At 41.0% G+C, this 27,392-nt stretch overlaps 1 protein-coding gene across 2 annotated transcripts in view; it reads right to left on the bottom strand.

The window, feature by feature from the left end:
* Positions 1 to 594: 594 nt before the first annotated feature.
* AGT (angiotensinogen) overlaps positions 595 to 27,392 on the bottom strand; it is a 145,668-nt gene continuing 118,870 nt past the window's right edge. For both annotated transcript variants that reach the window (XM_040429432.1, XM_040429433.1), the window contains exon 5: positions 595 to 1,126. In XM_040429432.1, the coding sequence (XP_040285366.1) occupies positions 935 to 1,126 (192 nt within the window). In that variant the 3' untranslated portion in view covers positions 595 to 934. The remainder of the gene's footprint in view (positions 1,127 to 27,392) is intronic.

Raw genomic sequence — 27,392 nt, 5'->3', positions numbered from 1 at the left:
ATGCTATAAGAGACTTTTCACATTCTCAGGATTCCTGTGGACACTTTATGAACATATTGCGCTCCCAGTGAATACACCTACAACATTTTCAGTGACATTCAGTTTCCCAAATTGGGATAGAGCGCTAGAAGATAATACCCCCTCTTCCCAAATAACACCACATACTTGAAGTTTTTTGGTGTGAAATATATTATTGAATTTATCGACACTATTGAGTCATATGAATATAGTGTCGATCATATCTACCACAATATATGTGACTGTAATGTTGTATATTATTGCTACATTGTTCTTATAAATTTTATTACTTGTATTTTATGGGGATTTAATAAATATTTTCTGCACATCTCAATTTGGTTGCCAAGTGTATGAGTGCTCGCTCATTTTCCTATTACTACATTTGCCTTCAAAAGAGGGTGGGGTGATTCCCTCTATATGAGCTTGCAGCACCATACCTTAAATACTTGCTAGTGAGCCACCACAACCTACCACTATTTTATATACTGTACGTGTCTGTTTATATAAAGGTGGGGGGTCGGGGAAAAATGCAGTTTTGAATTAGCTTTTCAGCACATGCTGGTATAGAGACAGTTAGTTTATAAGAAGTTTATGCAAAATATTAAGAAATGTGTTAGCAGATACAGTACTTGATTCATAATATCACTTTATTAAAAAAAATGAATGCTACTCTGTATATAACATTTTGAATGGAAATCATCTTTTACTGAACACACCACTTTTGGAGTGTAATATATTGCCAAAATTCTGTGTGAACATCCCATTCGTAAATTTTGTGTTTATTTTCTGACATTTACTTCAAAAAAGTTAGAATTATATTTATTTTAACAATACATGCACTTATATTACTAGATATGTGTCAACTAAGAATTTTCACAAATTATTATTATTTTTTAAATGTTAAGCTGGAATGAGGTTAAATGATGTTTGTTGGGTGTATTACTCTTCCGAGCAGAAGTAATGACTTGGTAGTGCCTTCACACAGGGCCAGAATGAAGGGTCTATTAATCATAACTTCCAGTGGCTCTTCTTTGGTCTCTGGGATATCATTTTCTTCATGTGGATCTGTTCCACTTTCTTCAAGCTCAAAATCGATCGTATTAATAACCTATGAAGATAACACAGCATTGTAATTGACCATCAATACTTTAAGGGTACAGACTTTACACCTGGTTTTGACTTCCAGATCTGTATGCAGAAACAACCATGTGGCTGTACCTTAAAGAGGACCTGTTGCCTCTCTTGACATGTATGTTTTAGTATCTACAGTACTTGCATTCCCAGATAATTTTGGAGAACCCATTGTTATGATTGTATTTTGTGCCATTCCCCTATTATTCCTATTAGGGCTCATGCACACAGACCATATTTTTAGTCTGTGTCCAATCCACATTTTTTGCTGCAAAACAGATAGTCGCCTGGAGGCCTTAGAAGTTTATAAATAAAGGTACAACCAGGTGTTACTAGATGGGGAGTGGTGTCCCTGCACAATCTGACACTATCTAATCAGTGATGCCATTGTCAGACTGTGGAGGGACACCCCTCCCCAACTATGAACACCCAGTTGGCAATTCATTCATAAACTTCTAGCAGGAATAATAGAGGAATGACACAACATAGCATTATATGAAAAGATGCTCCAAAATTGTTATTTCATGGGCAATGCCAGTAGTTACTAAAACAGACATGCAGAGAGGAGGCAGGTCCTCTTTAAGATGAATAGTGGTCTCTCTTGGTTCTCTTCCTATCTCTCTGGCCACTCCTTTAGTGTATCATTCGCTGGCTCTTCTTCTTCTCCTCTTCCTCTTGATGTCGGCGTTCCTCAGTACTAGGTCCTCTACTCTTCTCCCTCTATACAGCCCCCATTGGACAGACTATCAGTAGATTTGGCTTTCGATACCATCTATATGCTGATGACACCCAACTATACACTTCAACCCCTGACATCACCCCTGATTTACTCCAAAACACCAGCAATTGTCTGGCAGCTGTCTCTAACATCATATCCTCTCTGGATCTAAAACTGAACCTCTCAAAAACTGAACTTCTTGTCTTTCCCCCATCTACTAACTCACCTAAACTTGATATTTCAATTTCGGTCTGCAGCACTATCATAACTCCTGTGCAACATGCCCGCTGTCTTGGGGCCACATTTGACTCTGATCTTTCCTTTGTTCCCCATATTCAATCACTTACACGCTTCTGTCGTCTGCACCTCAAGAATATCGCCAGAATCCGCCCTTTTCTTACGGTGGAAACGGCAAAAACTCTTGTTGCCTTGATTCATTCTCATCTTGACTACTGAAACGCATTACTAATCGGTCTCCCTCTCACTAAAATCTCCCTCCTTCAGTCTGTTCTAAATGCTGCAGCCAGGCTCATCTATGCATCCAACCTATACACTGATGCTATACTGTGCTAGTCACTTCACTGGTTGCCCATCCACCACAGAATACAGTTCAAACTTCTCACCCTCACCCACAAAGCTCTCCACAGTGGTGCACCTCCATATATCTCCTCCCTCATCTCCATCTACCACCCTACTTGTGCTCTCCATTCTGTTAGCGACCTAAGATTAATAACCTCCATAATTCTTACCTCTCACTCCCGTCTTCAAGACTTTTCTCGAGCTGCACATACTCTCTGGAATACTCTGCCCTGGAATACTAGGTCAATTCACAACTTCTCCACCTTCAAATGTGCCTTAAAAACACATCTTTTCAGGCAGGCTTATCAAGCTACCTACAATGACTTTTCCCAGACTAAACCTTTCCCCCACCAACTCTTCTGGCCTAAACTCGATCCTCTAGTAGTCCCAAACCCGAAGCAGATCGGCCGGCACCACTCCTGTCAGTTCAATAATGACTCAAATCCTACTTATCACAATAACTACCTTATGTGTCACCCCCAATTCCTCATAGATTGTAAGCTCTTGCGAGCAGGGCCCTGACTCCTAGTGTTTCAGTTGCATATTAGCCAGTTACTTTTGTTTTGTACATGAACCCTATGAATTTGTAAAGCGCTGCAGAATATGGTGGCGCTATATAAATACATTTTATTATTATTATTAATATATGCACAAAATTGAGATCTGCCTTAGATTAACTGCACTTTTTTAATCTTTTGATATCTCAATATTAAAATATATATCAAGGGTTCTAATCTGGAGGGTCCAAACACTGAGACCCCTGCCAATTAGTAGAATGAGGAGCTAGAAGTGCTCAGCTGAGCACTGCTTCTCTTTGCTGCTAAGCGGGGATGTCAATGTGGCCCATAGACAAAGTAGTAGAGCTCAGATGAGTGCTTCTAATGCCTCCTTCTAGTGATCGGAAGGGGTCTCAGTGCTCAGACTGATCAAAACCTTTATGTCGCTATGATATATCAAAAGTTTGTTACTTTTTAACATTTTAGCTTCAGTTAGTAAAGATGTAAAATGTTCTCTTTACTTGAATGGGATGTATACAACATATGACAGTCATTAATATCAGATTTTCTGAAAGTGTCAGAAGGGGCTATGGTTGCACTAATACTTAGTTAACGCTTTTTTGACCAAGAGTAACTGATGTTCATGCATCCATGCTAGAATTTGCAATTGTGCACTTTTTTTTTAAACTTTTTTTTACCTTTTTTTTTTTTTAAGGCACATGATGTGGGAGAATGTACCACACCACACACTCCAGAATTCTGGTCTCAACAAGTTTCAAAATAGGGCTTCGTCACTTTTAGGACTTAAGTTTTGTTAGTGTTGGAAAAGTGAGCATGGGGAGTTATGTTAGTTTCACTCAAGATTAACCACTACAACTTTTCTAAAAAGACACAAAAAAGTCAAAATCGGACTCTAATAGGAGGCACAGAAAAACTGAAGTAGCATTTCTAGACAATGTTAGGCTACTTTTACACACAAGGTAAAGATATCCAGTAGACTGTTCTGGCATAGCTGAATAGGGCTGTGTACCGGCAGAGCCCATTGACTATATATTGGGATTTGAAGACCATTAGGACAGTTTCTGACATAAGCGGTAGGTTTTGGACAGGCAAAAATCAATGCACTATTTTTATCATGCAGATTCCCAGAGCTCATGTCAAAACCGGCCAGGTGCCCTCTAGATCCCTTTATAGTCAATGGGCTCCTACGGTGAACAGCACTACCCAGCTAGGTCGGATCCAGTGAACTTTGGAAGGCCGTTCCTCTGCTGGAACAGCCTTCCAGATAGCTTTACCGCAGATGTGAAACTAGTGCAGACTCAAACTAAACTGACTTCAAATATTACCCTCAATAAAAAACTATTTTACTGCAATAATGCAATTATACCGATTATTTACCTCAAGGATCTGGCCATTTCTTGCAAATCTGACATGACACATTATGAGGTAATAACTTTGCAACACTTTTACTTATCCAAGTCATTCTGAGACTGTTTTTTCCTGACAAATTGTACTTATAATAGTGGTACATTTGAGTCAATATGTTTTCATCTATATTTATTTAAAAAATAGCAAATTTGCCTAAAGTTTTGAAAAATTAGCAATTTTCAAACTTTAAAATTTTTCTCCTTTTAAGACTGATAGTGATACCTCATAAAATAGTTATGTCCTAACAGTTACCATATGTCTACTTTATGCCAGCCTCATTTTGAAAATGTCATTTTGTTTTTTTAGAACTTTAGAAGGCTTTACATAAATACCCTATATGTGCTTGTAAACTGCTGAATGGGCACACAACAGGCATCAGAAGGAAAGGAGAGCCATATGGATTTTGGAGGGCAGAATTTACTGGAATAATTTGCCGGCACCATGTCGCATTTTAAGACCCCTTGTGTTACCCCCCAAAGAGAGAACCCTCAAAAAGTCACCCCATTTTGGAAACTACACCCCAAAAAAATATTTCAAGGGGTGGAATGAGTACTTTGACCCAACAAGCTTGTCTTAGAAATTAGAAACATTTGGCTCTGAAAATGAAAAATTACATTTTTTTACCAGAAAATGTCACTTTCGCTTTAAATTTGTCAGTTTCACAAGAAGTAAAGGAGAAACTGAACCCCACAGTTTGTTACCAATTTTCTCCTGAATACGGCATCATCCCATATGTGCTTGTAAACTGCTGAATGTGCGTGCAACAGGGATCAGAAGGGAAGGAGCACCATGTAGCTTGTGGAGGGCAGATTTCACTGGAATCATTTGCCGACACCATGTCGCATTTGAAGACCCCCTGTGTCACACCAAAAGAGAAAACCCTCAAAATGTCACCCAATTTGGAAACTACAGCCCCCAAGGAATATTTCAAGGTGTAGAATGAGTACTTTGGCCCAATAGGCGTTTGGCTGTGAAAATGAAAAATTTTATTTTTTTACCAGAAAATATCACTTTCGCCCCATAATTTTTCAGTTTCACAAAAAGGAGAAACTAAACCCCACAATTTGTTGCCCATTTTCTCCTGAATACGGCATCACCCATATTTGCTTGTAAAATCCTGAATGGGTGAGCAGCGGTGATCAGAAGGAAAGGACCCGATTTTTTTCTTTTTTTTTTCTTTTTAATTAAACATTTATTTTTCTTTTAAAAAAAAACACAATATAAATAAACAGTGCATTATAGTAAACAAGACAGTCTACACAGGATAGCCATTGTCAACAACAATCAACTACCCTATAAAAGAAGGCAGAACCCTGCCTAAATTATACATATCACTATAAATTCAAAGTTGATGAACAGAGAATAGGATTATACACTCCACCCCTCCCCCCAATTGGCTGTCGTCAAATATTATTTATAGCTAAGCAGTCATACGTGCCGCTCTCCGTTTCCTTTCAATATCCTCAAACATTCTAATTTGTTGAAGGTACAGGATCCATTCATTTATCGAGGGCGGGGAGACAGAGCCCCAGTGTTTGCTTAAAATAACTTTTGCCACCATCAGGCCCCTCATCTAGATCTGTCTGACCCGGACCGGGATTTCCATTTCTGGAGCATAGTATCCCAATATCACTGTCAACATCCCAGGGTTATATATCGTAGAAGACTCCTTTTGTAGGGTTATAAAGACCTGCTCCCAGTAATTTTTTAATTTACTACAATTCCAGAGTAAATGGCCAAAATCCGCATTTACATATCCACATTTAGGGCAGCAGCAGTCACGGCCTTTATTTTGGGGGAATTTCGCTTGCATTTTTGGCGTATAATACAGTCGGTGCATGATCTTAAATTGAATTAATCTATGAGCATTGGAAACTGTAGCCTTTCTCACATTCCTGTAAATACTGGTCCACTGTAGTGGAGAGCAATTCAACTCTTGCTCCCACTTACCTGGGCTTTTAAAAAGTGTTACAGTTGCCAATGCCATTCGGAGTTTACCGTATAATCTAGATATCTTAACCTTCTCATCTTTCTGGGCATAACAATAATCAAAAAATAGATTCTCTCGTGGAAAAATGTAGCCTTTATTCCTAGAGGCCTCATATGTATGTTTTAAGCGTGAATACATAAACAAATCTAATGGTGAACTATCAGTGAAATTAAATTCCCAAAAGGATTTAAAATGTCCCGCATAAAAAAGGTGACACACATTACTAACACCCTTACGTAACCAATAAACAAAGTCTGTAATTTTGAAGAATTCCACCAGACCCCTGTTCCTCCACAGAGGGGTGAAGGCAAAAGGACAAGAAACTTTAAGAATCTCCTTAAGCTTATTCCAAACCCTCTGTAGGGACCAAGGGATCAGCAAAGACTTCCTCAATCCCATATACCCAGACTCCAAACATGTGAAAATATTCTCTATTGGTTTATCCATAACCTTTATCAAATATCGTGCAAGTGAACTCTTTAAAGTTACAACAACGCTGAATCTGTGTACATAAATAATATCCTTGAAAAAACGGAAATGATAACCCACCGTCTGACTCTGACAGCCATAAATATCTCTGCTTTATACGCACCCTCTTCCTTCCCCAAATTAGATCATTAATAAGAGTCTCCAATCTATGGAAAAAGATGTCATCGATCCAAACAGGTAAAGCACACATCGGGTACATCACAATAGGCAAGATAATCATTTTAACCAATGCTATTCGGTCTGTCTGTGCCAATATCAATTTCTGGCAAGTGCATATTTTAGTCTTAACTTTATTCAAAACCGGGGCCAAATTAAGCTCATGAAACCTATTTATGGGAACCCCAATCTTAACCCCCAAATAATCCAAGGTGTCATTAGGGGCAAGAACACGAACTCCACTCCCCTCATCTACGGCCTTACGGTTCAGCGGGAGGAGCTATGACTTAGTCCAGTTGATCAAATAGCCTGATAATTTACCAAAATCCTCTATTGCTTCTATCACATAAGGAAGGATTTTCCATCCCTGATCCAGGAACAGAATCACATCATCGGCGTATAGGCTTATTTTATCGCTCACTCCCGCCACCCCAAAGCCGTCTATACGATTATCTAAGCGGATCTTACAGGCCAACGGTTCAATAAATAGGGCAAAAAGAAGGGGAGATAGGGGGCATCCCTGTCTCATCCCTCGCCGCATCATAACGGGAGAGGAACTAATACCATTGATATTAATACATGCTATCGGCTGTTCATATAGCATTTGAGTCATTTCCATAAATATGTTCCCCAGACCAAATTGAGACATAGTAGCCCACAAAAAGGGCCACTCCATCCTGTCAAACGCCTTTGCGGCATCTAAAGACAGGATGGAGTGGTCTATACTACCCCCAACAGAGAGATTCAGATACACCCTATAAAGACTCATCTGTATTTGCCGGGCCAGAATAAAACCCGTCTGGTTGGGGTGTACCAGAGAGGCTATAACCCTCTTCAAGCGATTAGCCCAAATTTTAGCAAATATCTTGTAGTCCGTATTTAAAAGCGATATGGGTCTATATGACCCCATATCGCTTGTATCTTTATCCTTTTTTAGCACCAGGATGATCACTGCCTCTCTAAATGATGGAGGTAAAGAGCCAAATGAGCAGGATTCATTCAAAACCTGCAGAAGAATCGGAAGGAGCGATTTAGCATGGTACCTATACAATTCAAACGGCAAGCTGTCTGGACCAGGGGATGAATTATACTTTAGAGATGGGAGTATCAATTGCAATTCCTCCAAAAGAATAGGGCGATCCAGCATCTCTCGACTAACTGGGGAAGATTCAATTGTTGTAAATATTGGTCCATATCATTACGACTAAACATAGAATCAGACATAGAATAGAGAGAAGAATAATATTTCACAAATTCCTCCCTAATCTCCTCTGAGGACCTCACCCTATTTCCTTGTGCGTTCCTAATTTCTCTTATACTGGTAGCCTCTCTCTGATTAGCCACTAATCGTGCAAGGAACTTGCCTGTTTTACCCGATTCACAAAAGCGATTTTGACCTTGGAAAAGAAGCTTATGTTGTGCTTTACTATGCAAAAGTGTCTAGAGCTGTAGATTAGCCTCCTTTAACTGATTTATATTTTGCTCATTATGACAGACGATTAATGAAGCGCGTAAACTCCTAATTGACTGTGTCAACTGTTGTTCCCTTCGACGCAGTTCGAAATCTACACCTATTAATTTTAGTAAAGTATAGGCCCCTTATATGGGCCTTCAATGCATCCCATGTATATGTGTTGAGCCTACGTTAAAGCCTCAAAATTCCTGTATATCATGGTCAATTCGGCATTGCTCCCCTATCACATCAAACCAATGCGAGTTCAGTTTAAAGGTTCTGCCCGAAGCTGGAGCCTCCGCCTCTCTGAACACGATCAGGACTGGGGAGTGATCTGAGATTCCATGAGGTTCATACTTCATTTTCAGAACTTGATGACTCAAATCGCAGGTTGCAAAAGCCAGGTCAATACGGGACATTGACCCATATGAATGGCTAAAGCAGGAAAAGATTTTTTTATTGCCATAGAGGTGGCGCCAGATATCAAACAGCGCCAGCTCCTGGCAAATACTACTCAGAGGCGATCCAGTCCGACCCTGCCCAGAAGAGGCGGAAAAACTATCCAACCCAGGGTCAAGAACTGAATTGAAATCTCCTGCCACTAGTAATGCACATAGATTTTTTTGTGGCTATATATTTAGCTAATTGAGAGAAGACAGTTGATCTGTATGGTGGAGGAATATAAATAAACGCCAATATCATCTCCTGCCCTTTCCAAAAACCATGGAGGAATACAAATCTCCCTTCTTTATCTGTCATATTATCTACAGGTTGAAACTCCATCCCACGGTGAATATAGACGCTGACACCTCTTGCATACGAAGAATAGTAAGCGTGCTACTCAAAAGAAGCCCATTTCCTTTTCAGTGTATAGAGCCTATCTACTGTTGCGTGGGTCTCTAGTAGAACCACAATAGCTGGCAAATGACGAGCCACAAGATCAAACACCACCGTCCTCTTCACTCTGTCTCCCAGCCCTCTCACATTCCAGAATAGAATATTACATGGCATAAGCTATATATAAATGCAAATCCCAGCCCCCCATCTAGTAGAGAGGCACGCAGACCTACAAAGCAAGTGACGACAGCCAATCCCTCCCTTACACCCACCCCCAAAAAAAAAACTACATGGTTGACGAGGTATTTCGCAGTACCCATCAACCTCTTCCCTTCCACCAAACCTCCCCCCTGCCACTTCCCCTCTTAACCTCCCTCCTCCCCACCTTTACATTCTCTTTCATAGGCCCATCGAGTCCAGCCATTGCACCACATCCGCCTGTGTGGAAAAAAAAACTGACAGAATCATTGTATACCACCCTCAATTTGGCGGGATATAACATTGAATACTTAATCTTTTTTTCACATCCAAGAAATATCTTCTTTTAATTTGGGTCTCTCGCGAGAAATCTGGGAATATTGATATCAGATTACCATCAAACTGTGTATCTGCTACTTCTCTTTTACATCTAAGTACCCAGTCCCTATCCTTTGAACAAACAAATTTTGCTAAAATTGACCTAGGGGGAGCCCCTGGAGGGAGGTTTTTTAAAAGGGATTCTGTGGGCCCTTTCCACACAAAAGGTAGATGCATCATGATCTGGCCCTAGATTTTCAACCAGCCATTTTTGGATAAAATTCGAGGGATTATCCTGTTCTACCCCTTCTGGGAACCCTACCAGCCGCAAGTTATACAGTCAGGTCCATAAATATTAGGACATTGACACAATTCTAACATTTTTGGCTCTATACACCACCACAATGGATTTGAAATGAAACAAACAATATATGCTTTAACTGCAGACTGTCAGCTTTAATTTGAGTGTATTTACATCCAAATCAGGTGAACGGTGTAGGAATTACAACAGTTTGCATATGTGCCTCCCACTTGCTAAGGAACCAAAAGTAATGGGACAGAATAATAATCATAAATCAAACTTTCACTTTTTAATACTTGCTTGCAAATCCTTTGCAGTCAATTATATCCTGAAGTCTGGAACGCATAGACATCACTAGACGCTGGGTTTCATCCCTGATGATGCTCTGCCAGGCCTCTACTGCAACTGTCTTCTGTTCCTGCTTGTTCTTGGGGCATTTTCCCTTCAGTTTTGTCTTCAGCAAGTGAAATGGATGCTCAATCGGATTCAGGTCAGGTAATTGACTTGGCCATTGCATCACATTCCACTTCTTTCCCTTAAAAAACTCTTTGGTTGCTTTTGCAGTATGCTTTGGGTTATTGTCCATCTGCACTGTGAAGCACCGTCCAATGAGTTCTAAAGCATTTGGCTGAATATGAGCAGATAATATTGTCCGAAACACTTCAGAATTCATCCGGCTGCTTTTGTCAGCAATCACATCATCAATAAATACAAGAGAACCAGCTCCATTGGCAGCCATACATGCCCACGCCATGACACTACCACCACCATGCTTCAATGATGAGATGGTATGCTTAGGATCATGAGCAGTTCCTTTCCTTCTCCATACTCTTCTCTTTCCATCACTCTGGTACAAGTTGATCTTGGTCTCATCTGTCCATAGGATGTTGTTGCAGAACTGTGAAGGCTTTTTTAGATGTCGTTTGGCAAACTCTAATCTGGCCTTCCTGTTTTTGAGGCTCACCAATGGTTTACATCTTGAGGTGAACCCTCTGTATTCACTCTGGTGAAGTCTTCTCTTGATTTGTTGGCTTTGACACAAATACATCTACCTCCTGGAGAGTGTTCTTGATCTGGCCAACTGTTGTGAAGGGTGTTTTTTTCACCAGGGAAAGAATTCTTCGTCATCCACCACAGGTCATCCACCACGGGTATTTTGGTGTTGCTGAGCTCACCGATGCGTTCCTTCTTTTTAAAAATGTTCCAAACAGTTGTTTTGGCCATGCCTAATGTTTTTGCTATCTTTCTGATGGGTTTGTTTTGTTTTTTCAGTCTAATGATGGCTTGCTTCACTGATAGTGACAGCTCTTTGGATCTCATCTTGAGAGTTGATAGCAACAGATTCCAAATGCAAATAGCACACTTGAAATTAACTCTGGACCTTGTATCTGCTCATTGTAATTGGGATAATTAGGGAATAACACACACCTGGCCATGGAACAGCTGAGAAACCAATTGTCCCATTACTTTTGGTTCCTTAACAAGTGGGAGGCACATATGCAAACTGTTGCACCTGATTTGGATGTAAATACCCTCAAATTAAAGCTGACGTTCTGAAGTTAAAGCACACCTTGTTTGTTTCATTTCAAATCCATTGTGGTGGTGTATAGAGTCACAAATGTTACAATTGTGTCAATGTCCCAATATTTATGAACCTGACTGTATCTACGTGACTTATCCTCCAAATCTGCCACTTTCTTTCTAAGCCAAGAACAATCTTCATCTACTTCTTCTAATCTCTTTTTTTAATACACCATTCTCTAAAGTGACAAAATTGACTGCAGATTCCAATTCCTTCACCTTTAGTCTCAACTTTGTCATTTCATCTCTAATAATCGTGACATCTCCTTGTACTACTGAGAGGGAAAAGGCCAACTCTGCAACTGAGGTACTAGTAGAATTTACTACTCCCAGTATATCCGCTAGTTTTTTATTAATACTCTCCAAGCCTTCACTCTGGGGCGAACTGGTCTTTGATGAGCCCTGTTCTAACCGGTCCGTATTAACCAATCCTAACTCAGCCTGTGGGGCAGATCTTTGCACACCTCCCCTGGTTTTGGGTGGTGGTGACTTCAAGAATTTATCTAAACGAGCCTGTGGGCTCCCCCCCGAACCACCTTTCGGCGAGGACAGTCCTCCAGATTTACGGTACTTTGGCGGCATTTTTATGTAGGTCGATAGGTTACCACTATGGACACGATTCAGAGATCTAGAAAGAGTGGGGAAGTGATTTTAAAGCCAGGCAATATGAATTATAAGGGGATTTTCAATACCAATTCCACTGCTAATCCAGATATGCCTAAGGCAATGCCTCACTTTACTATACGACCCAAACTGCTTGTTTCATGATCCTAAAGCCGTAAATATCCCACAGACTAATATATCATATATACATACAATGCCCAGTGACCAATAACGCCGGGTACATATAGGAGGAGAACATAGAGGCTGGATAGATATAGAATAGGAACACACAAGCTGAATACATAAACCCCCCAAATAGCAGGCTGATTCGGCTTGCCAGAGGTCATACAAAAGTCATACAGGCAAAAGCAGGCAGAGCCACTATATATGAAAATAACTTGTTGGAGTAAAAGTTTATCATATAGTTCATGTGCAATGAGTAAGGCAACAGGCCACTTACTGAACTCACCGTCCTGCCATCAAAAAGAGGCCCCCAAAGTATGTCCTTTTCACCCAAACCACTGAATTGTCAGAGCACCCAACTATATGCCCCCCTAGCACATATTTTCCGGGGGCAAATCCAGACATAGAGATGAAAACCGGGGCGTCTGTCAGTTGGAGGGCATCAATGGGGACCTCAGCCGGAATTCATCTGTGACCTCAACCCCTCTCAAGCACAGAAAAGGGATCAGTACCTCAAACTCCACGGCATCCACCACCAACCTCCACAGAAGACTTCACAGCAGGCACCACCGGAGTTCACAGCTAATCATCGCCATGCGCCGAGATCTACAGAAGACTCCACTCACGTCCCAGGAGAAAGAATAAAAGGCCCCGCATCACCACACGCCGAGAGCACGAATCCGTGCCATCTCCTATCACCGCCCGCAGGTAAGTACCCTCGGCACAGCTTCCTCTCACTCCAGCTAGGAACACATGCCTCATCAGCAAGAGCAGCGTCCCAGCATCTCAGGGCGCATGCCCGCTCCAACACCAATGCCCCTCTATGCTCCACAGGCAGCAGGCTGCCGGTCACGGTTGGGCTCGGATAGTCACGGCTGGGCTGGGCTGGGCTCGGCATTCCTCAACGGTCCACATCAAGGCGGGAGGCAGGAGCATGCAGGGAACCATCTGGTACTCAGTTTCGCAGGAATAGAGATAGTACACAGCCTACCACAAGGGGGAGACAGACACAAGGAACTGCTTAGGAGAGAAAGTAAGTGGATCTTGCGCGCAGGCGCAATGGGGCCGTTAGGCCTGAATGACAAGATCGATATGGGGGTCTTCTTGTAAGTGCCCGTTCCTTCTCAGCAATAAGTTGCATGATTAATTTGAGGGTCATGTTTTGTACCTTTTTTAAGTAATATGTTTTTCACAATGACGCGATCCTCTCTGATGCGCACAGATGAGCGCTGTGTTAGCGTGCCGCTGGTGCGGCGCAGAGAGAATCACGTCACAGCTTGGGTCTTTTAAAAGCAGGTGAATTGTTTTACCTGATTATGGGCCAGACGAAGCACTGAGGTGCGAAACGGCCGTCGCCTTACTCACCTGGTGCACGTGTGTATGATGTCCGCTCTCTACCAGGAATAAAGGATACTTTTCTGCAAGCATTGGTGAGTGCCGACCGTTGTCTTTTGTATGTGCTCTTCATTAATTATGTTCATTGTCTCTCTATTTTATGTGATCTTTACCTCCACACTCACTTCCCTGTTATACCTCCTTTGCTTTCTATCCACATCAGCTCCTTCCAACTCCTTTCTTTACCCATTTATAGCTATCATGCATCTTCCTGAATCATCTCAACCCACCCCGTCTTATCACAATAAACACTCTTACAAATCACAGAACCATTTGCTGTTTCTCTTCATACTTTTGCTTCTAACTTCAAAGGATATCTTGCCTAACCCTGGCCCACGCTCTTCTAATTTCAACCCCTTCCCCATCTCACATAGAAAGCATGCTAATCTCATAAATATTTGTTGTGTGTCCGCTCTACAATCTTTTAATTGTGTGCAGTGTGGAACCCACAGTCAACAAAGTCCACTACATTCACAACTACTTTCTTACTAATTCTCTTAACCTGCTGGCTCTCACAGAAACTTGGATTCTACAATCTGATGCTGCTTCCCCTGTTGCTCTTTCTTATGGTGGCTTTCACTTTTCTCATACTCTGACCTGACAACAGACATGGTGGTGGAGTTGGCATATTTCTTTTCAATCAATGCACTTTCCAGGTCATTCCACAGTACCATCACTCTCATTTTGGGTAGGTAACATCCCCATAAAGCCCTTTCTACCTCCCGACTTCTATCTCTACCCTCCTCTCTTGGCCATTCACAACTTTCTAACTCTTAGACACATAAAGACGATACTGCACTTGACCCAGTTTTTGTTGGGCTCTGTTGCGTTTCTGACTTTACTAACACGCCTATTCCACACTCTGACCAAAACCTTCTCTCCCTCATTGTCACAAATCCTCATCCATCTAAGCGTGCTCCTATTTATCACACATTTAGAAATTTACATGCCATTAACACTGTCCCCAATCTCTTCCCTCTCCTGTCTGACACCATCAGAAGCCCCCTGGATGAAGTAGTACCCCCTACACTCAGAACTTCCAAACAGAAACAAAAGCAACCCTGGCTTACACCTCAAACCTTCTTTCTCTAGTGATGCAGGAGTGCTGAACGCCTTTGGAGAAAAATTCACACACCAGAAGATTTCCTCCATCACAAATTTATACTGAGAAGTTATAAATTTGCTCTTCAACTTGCCAAACAGACTTAGTTCATGACCCTGATCTCCTCACTATTAAATAATCCAAAAACATTTTACACTTTTCACTCCTACCGAAGTCCAAAAATGTTATGGACCTCTGCTCTGAAGATCTGTCCACCTACTTCAAAGAGAAAATTGAAAAACATCTGGCTTTCCACTTACTGGTAATTTGGGATTACCACAACAGCACACCTGAGATTGCTCCTCATCCATTAGGGACAGGAAATACACATCCAGAGAAGTTAAAACCCCTCCTCTTGCCCTCATCCATCACTGTTTTAACCAAGAACCTAACCACTTCCAGACCGTGCCATTTACCCCCTTCCTGACCAGGCCTAATTTTGCAAATCTGACATGTGTCACTTTATGTGGTAATAACTTTGGAACGCTTTTACTTATCCAAGCCTTTCAGAGATTGTTTTCTCGTGACACATTGTACTTCATGTTAATGGTTAATTTGAGTCAATATGTTTTACCTTTATTTAAAAAAAAGTTTACGAAAACTTGAAATTCTCTGCTTTTAAGACAGATAGTGAATTGATGCCTCATAAAATATTCATTAATTAACATTTCCCATAAATCTACTTTATGTAGGCATCATTTTGGTAATGTAATAAAAAAAATTTAGGACGTTAGAAGGTTTAGAATTTTTGAAGCAATTTTTTAAGAAAATTTCCAAAGTCAACTTTTTTAAGGACCAGTTCAGTTCTGTAGTCACTTTGTGGGGCTTACATAGTGGAAACCCCCATAAATGACCCCATTGTAGAAACTACACCCCTCAAGTTACTCAAAACTGATTTTGCAAACTTTAACACTTTAGGTGTTCCACAAGAATTAAAGGAAAATGGAGATGAAATTTCAAAATTTCACTTTTTTGGCAGATTTTCCATTTTTTTCTTTAACACATTGAGGGTTAACAGCCAAACAAAACGTAATATTTTTTTACCCTGATTCTGCAAATTTACATAAACACCCCACATGTAGTCATAAACTGATGTAAGGGCACACGGCAGGGCGCAGAAGAGAAGGAGCGCCATATGGTTTTTGGAAGGCAGATTTTGCTGAACTGGTTTTTAGATGCCATGTCCCATTTGAAGCCCCCCTGATGCACCCTTACAATAGAAACTTCCAAAAAGTGACCCCATTTTGGAAACTAGGGTATAAGGTGCCAGTTTTGTTGGTCTTATTTTGGGGTACATATGATTTTTAATTGCTCTATATTACATTTTTTGTGAGTCAAAGTAACCAAAAAATGGCTGTTTTGGAACTGTTTTATTTTTTACAACATTCATCTGACAGCGCAGATCATGTACTATTTTTATAGAGCAGGTTGTTACGGACGCAATGATATCAAATATGTCTACTTTCTTTGTTTGTTTCAGCTTTACATAATAAAGCATTTTTGAAAAAAATTATGTTTTTGTGTCTCCATTTTCTGAACGCCATATTTTTTTTATTTTTCTGCCGATCGTCTTGTGCAGGGCTTGTTTTTTGCAGGAAAAGTTAACGTTTTTATTGGTACCATTTTTGGGTACATATGATTTCTTGATCATTTATTATTACACTTTATGGGACAAGGTGACCAAAAAATTGGTTGTTTTAGAACAGTTTTGATTTATTTATTTTTACAGCATTCACCTGAAGAGTGATGTCATGTGACATTTTTATAGAGAAGATCGATACGGACGTGGCAATACCTAATATGTATACTTTTTCTTATTTATTTAAGTTTTACACAATAATAGCAATTTTTAAACCAAAAAAATGTTTGTGTCTCTATAGTGCCATAGTCATAGCTTTTTTTTTTTTTTTTTTTTACCGATTGTCTTAGTTAGGGTCTCATTTCTTGCGGGATGAGGTGACAGTTTGATTGGTATGATTCTTGGGGGGCATACACCTTTTTGTTCACTTGGTGTTGCACTTTATATGATGTTAGTTGACAAAAAATTGCTTTGTTGGCACTGTTTTTTTATTTTTTTATATGGTTAGGTCATGTGATATTTTTATAGAGCAGGTTGTTACGGACGCGGCAATACCTAATATGTATTTTTTGTATTTATTTCACTTTAATAATAGCAATTTTGAAGCAAAAAAAAATCCTATTTTAGTGTCTCCATTGTCTGAGAGTCATATTTTTTTTATTTTTTGACCGATTGTTTTAGGTAGGATCTCATTTTTTGTGGGATGAGGTGACTATTTGATTGGTGGGGCATACGCCTTTTTGTTCGCTTGGTGTTTTTGGCTTTTTTTTACACTGTTTTTATTATTTATTTTTTTACGATGTTCACCTGAGGGGTTAGGTCATGTGATATTTTTATAGAGCTGGTTGTTACAGACATGGCAATACCAAATATGTCTATTTTATTTTATTTTTTCTATTTTTAACATTTTTTTAAATTACCATTTTGTGGGACATACGACTTTTTGATCACTTGGTGTTGCACTTTTTGTGATGTAAGGTGACAAAAATGGCTTTTTTTGACACAGTTTAAAAAAAAAATTATGGTGTTTACCGGACGGGGTGGATCATGTGATATATTTATAGAGCCGGCTGTCACAGACACGGCAATACCAAATATGTCTATTTTATCATTTTTTTTCTATTTTTTACTTTTTTTTATTAATTAATTGGGGAATTTTCTTTTATATGTGAAACCTTTTTTTTTTTTTTTTTTTTTTTAAAACACTTTATTTTTTTTTCACTATTGATTTCTCCTGTAACTGGGGCTAAAATAGTAGCCCAAGTTACAGGGGAAATACACCCCCCAGAGAGGCTGTACAGGTGCAGGGATGATCAGTGCAGGGATGATCGAGGTCTGTGGAAGACCCGACAGCTCCTGCACTCTCCCTGACCTGGCTGTGCCTTGATGTTAATCGGGGCCTCCTTCCCTCTAACTTTGTATGCTTTACAAATAATCTGACGTATCCATCTGGAGATGGAGCTTTTAGCTGGACCTTTATCTCTATTTGGACCTAAAAACTGAACAAAAAGTCTCCTATCTTTCCTCCAAGATTCAGTAATCTGAATGTAGTGTAAAACTGCCTTTCTTACATCAAGGTTATGAAACTGTCCTTCCTTATTACTCGGATTGTTATAAAAGGAGGGAATAATTATATCTTGTGATCTATGAAAAGATGTTGAAACCTTGGGTAGAAACTCTGGTTCTAATTTAAAAACTAATTTATCCTGAAAATTCCTAAAATATGGACTTTTAGTGGAAAGAGCCTGAATTTCGCTAACCTTTCTTGCTGAAGAAATGGTCACTAAGAAAACAGTCTTGATAGTAAGTAATTTAATTGGACAGATGCTCAATAGGTTCAAAAGGAGGGAGGTTCAAAAGGAGGAGGTGTCAACAAATCCTTATGATCCGGTAACATCACTGGAGATTGGATGGCCATGGACTGCAACATCGTGAACCAGCTTCTTTTTGGTCTAAAGGGTACCACTAGGATTACTGGAGCCTGATCCTGTCTTATTTTCTTGTGGACTTTTGATATCATCGGGATTGGAGGAAATGCATATGCAAGACGAAAAAACCATGGGATTGACATCACATCCAATGCTATAGGCCTGTCCCGTGGATTTAGGGAGCAAAAATTGGAAATCTTCCTGTTGATTCTATTTGCAAATAAATCCACTTCCGGAAGTTGTTTGGCTATTTTTTAGCTGCATAGTTGTATGCAGATACATCAAAAGCTGTTGTTTAGACAGTGTCTTTATTTACCCGCCAATTGTCAGGGTATAGAATGACAGTAACACCTGCATTATTAGGACTCCAGTTAGAATGACTGTGACCTTAGTATAAACTCTGGGAGCAGATAAGAGTAGACAAGTGAATTTATTTTCTTCATCAGGAACCTTTCTTCTAATACCTCCTTTTCCAAAAATCCTGTATTGCTGAGGAGACCCAGGTGTTTGGTGGAGCGCTAGGCTCTCAGAAGAGAAATTTCCCAGTCCACACCCATTTGCCTGATGTCATAGATCTGACTGAACATTGGAGATCTTTTTGCGCCTGAAAGTATCTAAGGTTAGTTTTACACTAATTTCTGGCAGACTGTTCTGGCATACAATGCTGGGAATGAGCTGGACACAAACTCAGCATGCAGCAGTTTGTATCCATTCGATTCTCCGCATTGTCTGCTGAAATGCAGCCAGATCACCGACGCACACCATTATACTTAATAGGGCCTGCCAGAATTCAACAGGGCACTATTCTTAGTGTCTGTTAAACTGACTCCTTTATCATTCTTCAGAGGTTCTAAAATGTTCTCCGCTTCTGAACCAACCAATGAACCTGGGTGAAATTGCAGATTGCAAAAAATGGTTCTTGAATGATACATCAGCAGGCTACTGTTTGATACAAAAAGCTCACTCGAAGCGCTGGTTAGTGACGAGAATCCAGAGGAAAAATTTACAATGATCAGATAGCCTTCAAGGATGGCACCAGCTGAATAGAAGTAGGGATCATCCAGACCAGAACCCAACACTGCTTAGTTTTCCACATTAGGCAAGGCTGGACCTGTTCTAGGTGGGCCAAATGGTTCTTATCTGCCGACACATTCTATGTTTCTATGAGAAGCTACAGACACAGAGGTAAACTATCTTACAACCAGGTTTAAAAAAAAATCATTTTCATTTTGCAGAGAATAAAGCTTATGTTATGAACAGGTAGTGCAGACGACATCAGAAGCTAAGGTTGCTGGCTTTCCATACAATGTCTGGATTTCCAAGACCCTGGAGTCTCCATGATAGCCAGAATACTATGAAAGATACACTGAATGAGAACACTTGGGATGACATTAACATAGGCAGAACAGAGACAAATCCCAGAGAAGCAAGGTACCAGGTAACATACAGCAACATAGTAAACAGCTCTTGTGCTGTAAGTGCACTGACATTGTCTGCCTTAGGGTCCATTCACACGTCCGTTTTTTCTTTCCTCATCTGTTCCGTTTTTTGCTGAACAGATCTTGACCAGATCTGGACCCATTCATTTTCAATGGGTCCTGGAAAAAAACGGACAGCTCAATGTCTGATTTTTTTCAGGACCCATTGAAAATGAATGGGTCCAGATCTGGTCCAGATCTGTTCAGCAAAAAACGGAACAGATGAGGAAAGAAACAACGGACGTGTGAATGGACCCTTAGTCTACTTTCACACTCGCCTTTTGGCTTTCCGTATGTGAGATCCGTTCAGGGCTCTCACAAGCGGTTCAAAAGGGATCAGTTTGCATTCTAATGCATTCTGAATGGAAAAGGATCTGCTCAGAATGCATCAGTTTGCCTCAGTTCAGTCTCCATTCCGCTTTGGAGACGGACACCAAAAGGCTGATGAAACTGAGTCCATCCTGGCACACAATGTAAGTCAATGGGGACGGATCCATTTTCACTGACACAATCTGGCACAATAGAAAACGGATCCGTCCTCCATTGACTTTCAATGGTGTTCAAGACGGATCCATCTTGGCTATATTAAAGATAATACAAATGGATCCATTCTGAACGGATGCAGACGGTTGTATTATCTGAAAAGGTCCGTCCATGACGGATCCACCCAAGACGAGAGTGTGAAAGTAGCCTTACATACAGCAGGGTGAGCTGAATAAACACAGCAGTGATAAAAGCACTTGCTTGCTCAATAAGCAGCAGGCACTGTTTGCTGACTGAGCAAGCCATCAGTTCATACAGAACCAGGATGTTACACCCTATCACATTTGGCATCACACTAAGTAATTCCATGAGCGCATCCTATTATTGGCTCCTCTCCCCATCTAATTGCACATACTCAGGAAAGTCACAAAGACCGACATAGGTTTTAGCGAAGCACTGCACTTAACTCACGAAGCAGGGAGCTAATATATGGACAGGGAGCCAGGAAAGGCTTTAAAAGCGCTGGAGATGTGTTTGTGTAAGGGGTGGATAATGTGATGCAAGAGGTACAATATAATAGACATCAAGGGAAGCGCCATCCGCTGCACCTTCAAGCTGAGGGACAGAGACCACTCCCTGTATGTAGCTTGGTATGCCAGTGGATAATGTGCTGCAAGAGGTGCAATGTATTAAACATCAGGGGAAGCACCATCTGCTTCACCTTCAAGCTGAGGGACAGAGAACCCTCCCTGCATACAGCTCAATATGCCAGCAGGATCCTGTGATTTCTTTATGTCGTAAGATCTTGGCTTCATCATGAGCTAGAGAGAAATAAAATACACTAGCTCCTTCCTCCTGCTCAGCTTTATAGGGTCCATAGTAATTTATTTATTGATGATTACTGCTTATCAACCTGTCTGTCTAGGTGCATATATGGGGTTAAACCCATTTGTGCTTGTGTTGCTGTAGTATGTTCAGGAAAGCATTATTTTTTAACTTTTTTTTAAAGGGCTTCTGTCACCCCACAAAAGTCTTTTTTTTTTGGTAGTTACATTCCTCATAGCGCGATATAGGAGAATATAATCTTGTCACTTACTTTCATGCGGCCGTTTCTTTAGAAAACGAAGTTTTATAATATGTAAATCCGGTCTCTACCAGCAAGTAGGGCGTCTACTTGCTGGTAGCCGCAGCAGAAAACCGCCCCCTCGCCGTGTTGATTGACAGGGCCAGCCGTGATCTCCTCCTCCGGCCGGCCCTGTCAGTATTTCAAAAATCGCGCGCCTCTGTTCATTCGGCGCAGGCGCTCTGAGATGAGGAGGCTCGTCTCCTCAGAACTCCCTCAGTGCGCCTGCGCCGATGACATCACCGAAAGAGAAGACGTCATCGGTGCAGGTGCACTGAGGGAGTTCTGAGGAGATGAGCCTCCTCATCTCAGAGCGCCCGCGCCGAATGAACAGAGGCGCGCGATTTTTGAAATACTGACGGGGCCGGCCTGAGGAGGAGATCACGGCTGGCCCTGTCAATCAACACGGCGAGGGGGCGGTTTTCTGTTGCGGCTACCAGCAAGTAGACGCCCAACTTGCTGGTAGAGACCGGATTTACATATTATAAAACTTCGTTTTCTAAAGAAACGGCCGCATGAAAGTAAGTGATAAGATTATATTCTCCTATATCGCGCTATAAGGAATGTAACTATCCAAAAAAAAAAAAAGACTTTTGTGGGGTGACAGAAGCCCTTTAAATCAATTTATCTTAAATTTCAGCAAACATATCGAAATCTATTGAGGAAACACAGGGGGCTACTATAAGGTAATGCTGGCGGTTTTATATGCGTTTTTGAGGTGACAGGTTCCCTTTAATATTGTTCAGAAGATCATCAATCCTCTTGAGCTTTTTTTTTTTCTTCCTCACACCCATTTGAAAAGGGTACCCCCTTATGACTGCTTTATGTGATTCCAAAGTAGTGGAATTAAAAGTTCAGCTATACAGTGGATATAAAAAGTCTACAAAAAAATCATGTGAAATAGGAGTCTGCATACACCCCCCCCCCCCCCCCAAATAAAGTTCAGCTGCTCTAGTTGGTCTTTCCTGAAATTTTCTTAGTCGCATCCCACAGCAAAAGCCATGGTCCAGAGAGAGCTTCCAAAACATCAGAGGGATCTCATTGTTAAAAGGTATCAGTCAGGAGAAGGGTACAAAAGAATTTCCAAGGCATTAGATATACCAAGGAACACAGTGAAGACAGTCATCATCAAGTGGAGAAAATATGGCACAACAGTGACATTACCAAGAACTGGATGTCCCTCCAAAATTGATCAAAAGATGAGAAGAAAACTGGTCTGGGAGGCTACCAAGAGGCCTACAGCAACATTAAAGGAGCTGCAGGAATATCTGACAAGTACTGGCTGTGTGGTACATGTGACAACAATCTCCTGTATTCTTCATATGTCTGGGATATGGGGTAGAGTGGCAAGACAAAAGACTTTTCTTATTTTTATATTTTATCTTCCATCTAAGAGATTTCATTTTTTTTATTTTTATTGAGTTGTACAGTTTATAGGTCACATTAAAGGTGGAAAAGGTTCTGAAATGATTTATCTTTGTCTCATTTTTTTGCATCACAGAAACCTGACATTTTAACAGAGGTGTGTAGACTTTTTATATGCACTGTATGTTTGTTCTTAATCTTTTTCAAGCTTCAATAAAGAATCATTCAGTGTCCAGTTGCACTCCTGGGGAATAGTCCCTTGAAAGGAGAAGTTGGCTATCAGAGGGGCATGATCCAAGAACAGGATTGCGTCATATCAAGCTTTTCAAACCGTCCCAAGATTTCTTTGTTGAATGAATATGTAGTCTATTCTCGAGTATTGATTGTGTGCTGCAGAAAAGTAAGAATAATCCATCACCTTTGGGTTGACATATCTCCATGTGTCTACCAACTGTCTTTTCTGTAACATTCTCCTTATCATTCTTAGTTTACTGAAAGCGATCATAGAACGATCTTTCATTTTATCAACCCCAGGCTCATTGGGTCAATGCGTCAAGCCTATTTAGAACGTATTGAATTTTGGTTGTTCAGAATTAGGTACATACACATAGGCAAATGTAAAGACCTGTTCTTTATTGCCCTTCACCAAGACATATCTTCCTTCTTCATCATATGCACAAACCTCTGAAGGTTTAAAATTAAGTGATTTATTTTCTTTACAATTATTGAGACCCCTTTTCTTTGCTATCATAGTTATCACTGTCTGAGCACAACAATCTGTATGCCTCATCTGTAGTCTACAGTTTGTGAGACTTTTTAAAAAAAAAATGTCAGCAAACCAAAATGTTTGTTTATTTTTTGGTATTAATAGATATGTATGTAAATAATTTTAAATACAAATGGGTCAAAATATGAAACCCTCTAAATGAATTATTAGTTATTAGAGATGTGCAAATTTCTTGAAATTCATTTTGGGTCCAATTCTAACAAATCTAATCTGAAAATTTTATTTCAAGTAAATTTGAAGCAAATCAAAACAGTTCAGATTGCCTATGGGTAAATGCATGGTTGATGGTGATAAACAGAGTGTTAATAAAAACACTGCATCAGATTTGTTATGCTTTTTGAAATAAAATTTTTTTTTCCAAAAATGATCCCATACAGGGGGCAAATGCCTTCTGGTATTTATACACACATGGGATTATTGGAACAAACAGCCCAAAAATGTTCCAAAAATGATCTCCTATAGCATGCAAGTTCCTGCCAATGTTCATACACACAGCAGTTTAGGAAGAAGGAATGTCTTTTTTGAAGCAAGCAGACCAACAATTATCTATTAACGCATTAAGGACCCAGGATGATAATGCTCGTCCTGAAGGGGCGGTACTTTGTGCCCCAGGACGAGCATTCTCGTCCTGCGGTCCTTCTCTTCACCCACGTGCGGTGTCGCAATCCACCAGCATCGATGATAATGCCAATGCCAGTGGATTAACCCCTCATATGCCGCGGTCAGCGCTGACCCCGGCATATGGGAGGTTTGCGCTCCCTCTCCTTAGCCATAGGGTCCCCATGCTGCGGTGGCGAGGACCCGATGGTTGCCATGGCAGCCCCAAGCCATTCCAAGATGTATTGTGCTGCATTGAAACGGGGATCAGACCCTGTAATGTTGAAGTCCCCTAGTGGGACAAAAATAAAAAATAATAAAAGTGAAAAAAAGGGGTTTTAACAATAACATTTTTTTTTAAGTTTCAATAAAAAAAAGCCTGTTTCCCATAAAAAGAGAGACATATAAAATTGGTTGTTTTTATAAAGTAACAACCTGCTCTATAAAAATATCACATGTTCCACCCTATCTGGTCAACACCGTAAAAAACATAAGATAAAAACGGTGTCAAAAATGCCATTTTTTGTCCCCTTACATCACAAAAAGTGTAATACCAAGCGATCAAAAAGTCATATGCACCATAAAATAGTACCAATCAAACAGTCATCTCATACCGAAAAAAATGAGCACCTACATAAGATAGTCGCCCAAAAAAAAAAAAATATGGCTTTCAGAATATGGAGACACTAAAAAAAGTCATATTTGGTATTGTCGAGTCTGTAACAACCTGCTCTATAAAAATACCACATGATCTAACCTGTCAGATGAACATTGTAAATAACAAAAAATAAAAATGGTGCCAAAACAGCAATTTTTGTTACCTTGCCTCACAAAAAGTGTAATTTAGAGCAACCAAAAATCATATGTACCCTATAATTGTACCATCAAAACTGGCACCTTAACCCGTAGTTTGCAAAATGGGGTAATTTTTGGGGAGTTTCGTCAGGGGACGTCAGGTGCGTCAGGGGATCTTCAAATGTGACATGGCAACTTAAAATTATCCCAGTGTAATCTGCCTTCCGAAAACCATATGGCATTCCTTTCCTTCTGAGCACTGCCGTGTGCCTGTACAGCAGTTTACAACCATATATGGGGTGTTAATGTAAACTACAGAATCAGGGTAATAAATATAGAGTTTTGTTTGGCTGTGAAACCCTTGCTTGGTTACTGGAAAAAATGGATTAAAATGGAAAATTTCACAAAAAATTAAAATTTTTAAATTTCATCTCCATTTTCCTTTTATTCTTGTGGAACACCTAAAGAGTTAATAAAGTTTAAAAAATCAGTTTTGAATACCTTGAGGGTTGTAGTTTCTAAAATGGGGCCATTTATGGGTGGTTTCTATTATGTAAGCCTCACAAAGTGACTTCAGACCTGAACTGGTCCTTAACCGCCTAAGGATCGCGTTCCGGAGGCGGCTCACTCAGGCAGAGTCACGCATCTACGCGTCATCTCGCGAGGCGCGAGATTTCCTGTGAACGCGCGCACACAGGCGTGCGCCTTCACAGGAACTGCACGTAAGCGAGTGGATCTACAGCCTGCCAGCGGCGATCGTTCGCTGGCAGGCTGTAGATGCGATTTTTTTAACCCCTAACAGGTATATTAGACGCTGTTTTGATAACAGCGTCTAATATACCTGCTACCTGGTCCTCTGGTGCTCTCTTTTGCTTGGATCGACCACCAGAGGACACAGGCAGCTCTGTAATAAGTAGCACCAAGCACCACACTACACTACACCCCCCCCTGTCACTTATTAACCCCTTATTAACCCCTGATCACCCCATATAGACTCCCTGATCACCCCCCTGTCATTGATCACCCCCCTGTAAGGCTCCATTCAAACGTCCGTATGTGTTTTACGGATCCATGGATCGGATCCGCAAAACACATACGGACGTCTGAATGGAGCCTTACAGGGGGGTGATCAATGACAGGGGGGTGATCACCCCATATAGACTCCCTGATCACCCCCCCTGTCATTGATCACCCTCTGTAAGGCTCCATTCAGAGGTCCGTATGTGTTTTGCGGATCCACGGATCCATGGATCGGATCAGCAAAACACATACAGACGTCTGAATGGAGCCTTACAGGGGGGGTGATCACCCCATATAGACTCCCTGATCACCCCCCTGTGATTGATCACCCCCCTGTAAGGCTCCATTCAGACGTCCGTATGTGATTTGCGGATCCGCGGTGTCCGTGTTTTGCGGATCCGCGGATCCGCAAAACACATTCAGACGTCTGAATGGAGCCTTACAGGGGGGTGATCAATGACGGGGGGGTGATCAGGGAGTCTATATGGGGTGATCACCCCCCCATCATTGATCACCCCCCTGTAAGGCTCTATTCAGACGTCCGTATGTGTTTTGTGGATCCGTGGATCCGCAAAACACGGACACCGCGGATCCTCAAAACACATACGGACGTCTGAATGGAGCCTTACAGGGGGGTGATCAATGACAAGGTGGTGATCACCCCATATAGACTCCCTGATCACCCCCCTGTCATTGATCACCCCCCTGTAAGGCTCCATTCAGAGGTCCGTATGTGTTTTGCGGATCCACGGATCCATGGATCGGATCAGCAAAACACATACAGACGTCTGAATGGAGCCTTACAGGGGGGGTGATCAATCACAGGGGGGTGATCAGGGAGTCTATATGGGGTGATCACCCCCCCCCCGTCATTGATCACCCCCCTGTAAGGCTCCATTCAGATGTCCGTATGTGTTTTGCTGATCCGTGGATCCGCAAAACACGGACACCGCGGATCCGCAAAACACATACGGACGTCTGAATGGAGCCTTACAGGGGGGTGATCAATGACAGGGTGGTGATCACCGAATATAGACTCCCTGATCACCCCCCTGTCATTGATCACCCCCCTGTCATTGATCACCCCCCTGTAAGGCTCCATTCAGACATTTTTTTGGCACAAGTTAGCGGAAATAGATTTTTTTGTTTTTTTTGTTTTTTCTTACAAAGTCTCATATTCCACTAACTTGTGACAAAAAATAAAATCTCACATTAACTCACCATACCCCTCACGGAATCCAAATGAGTAAAAAATTTTAG

Source organism: Bufo bufo, chromosome 4 (genome assembly GCF_905171765.1).
Source record: "Bufo bufo chromosome 4, aBufBuf1.1, whole genome shotgun sequence".
NCBI lineage: Eukaryota > Metazoa > Chordata > Amphibia > Anura > Bufonidae > Bufo > Bufo bufo.
Note: the sequence above shows the minus strand (reverse complement) of the source record. Positions and strands in the feature narration are given on the sequence as shown.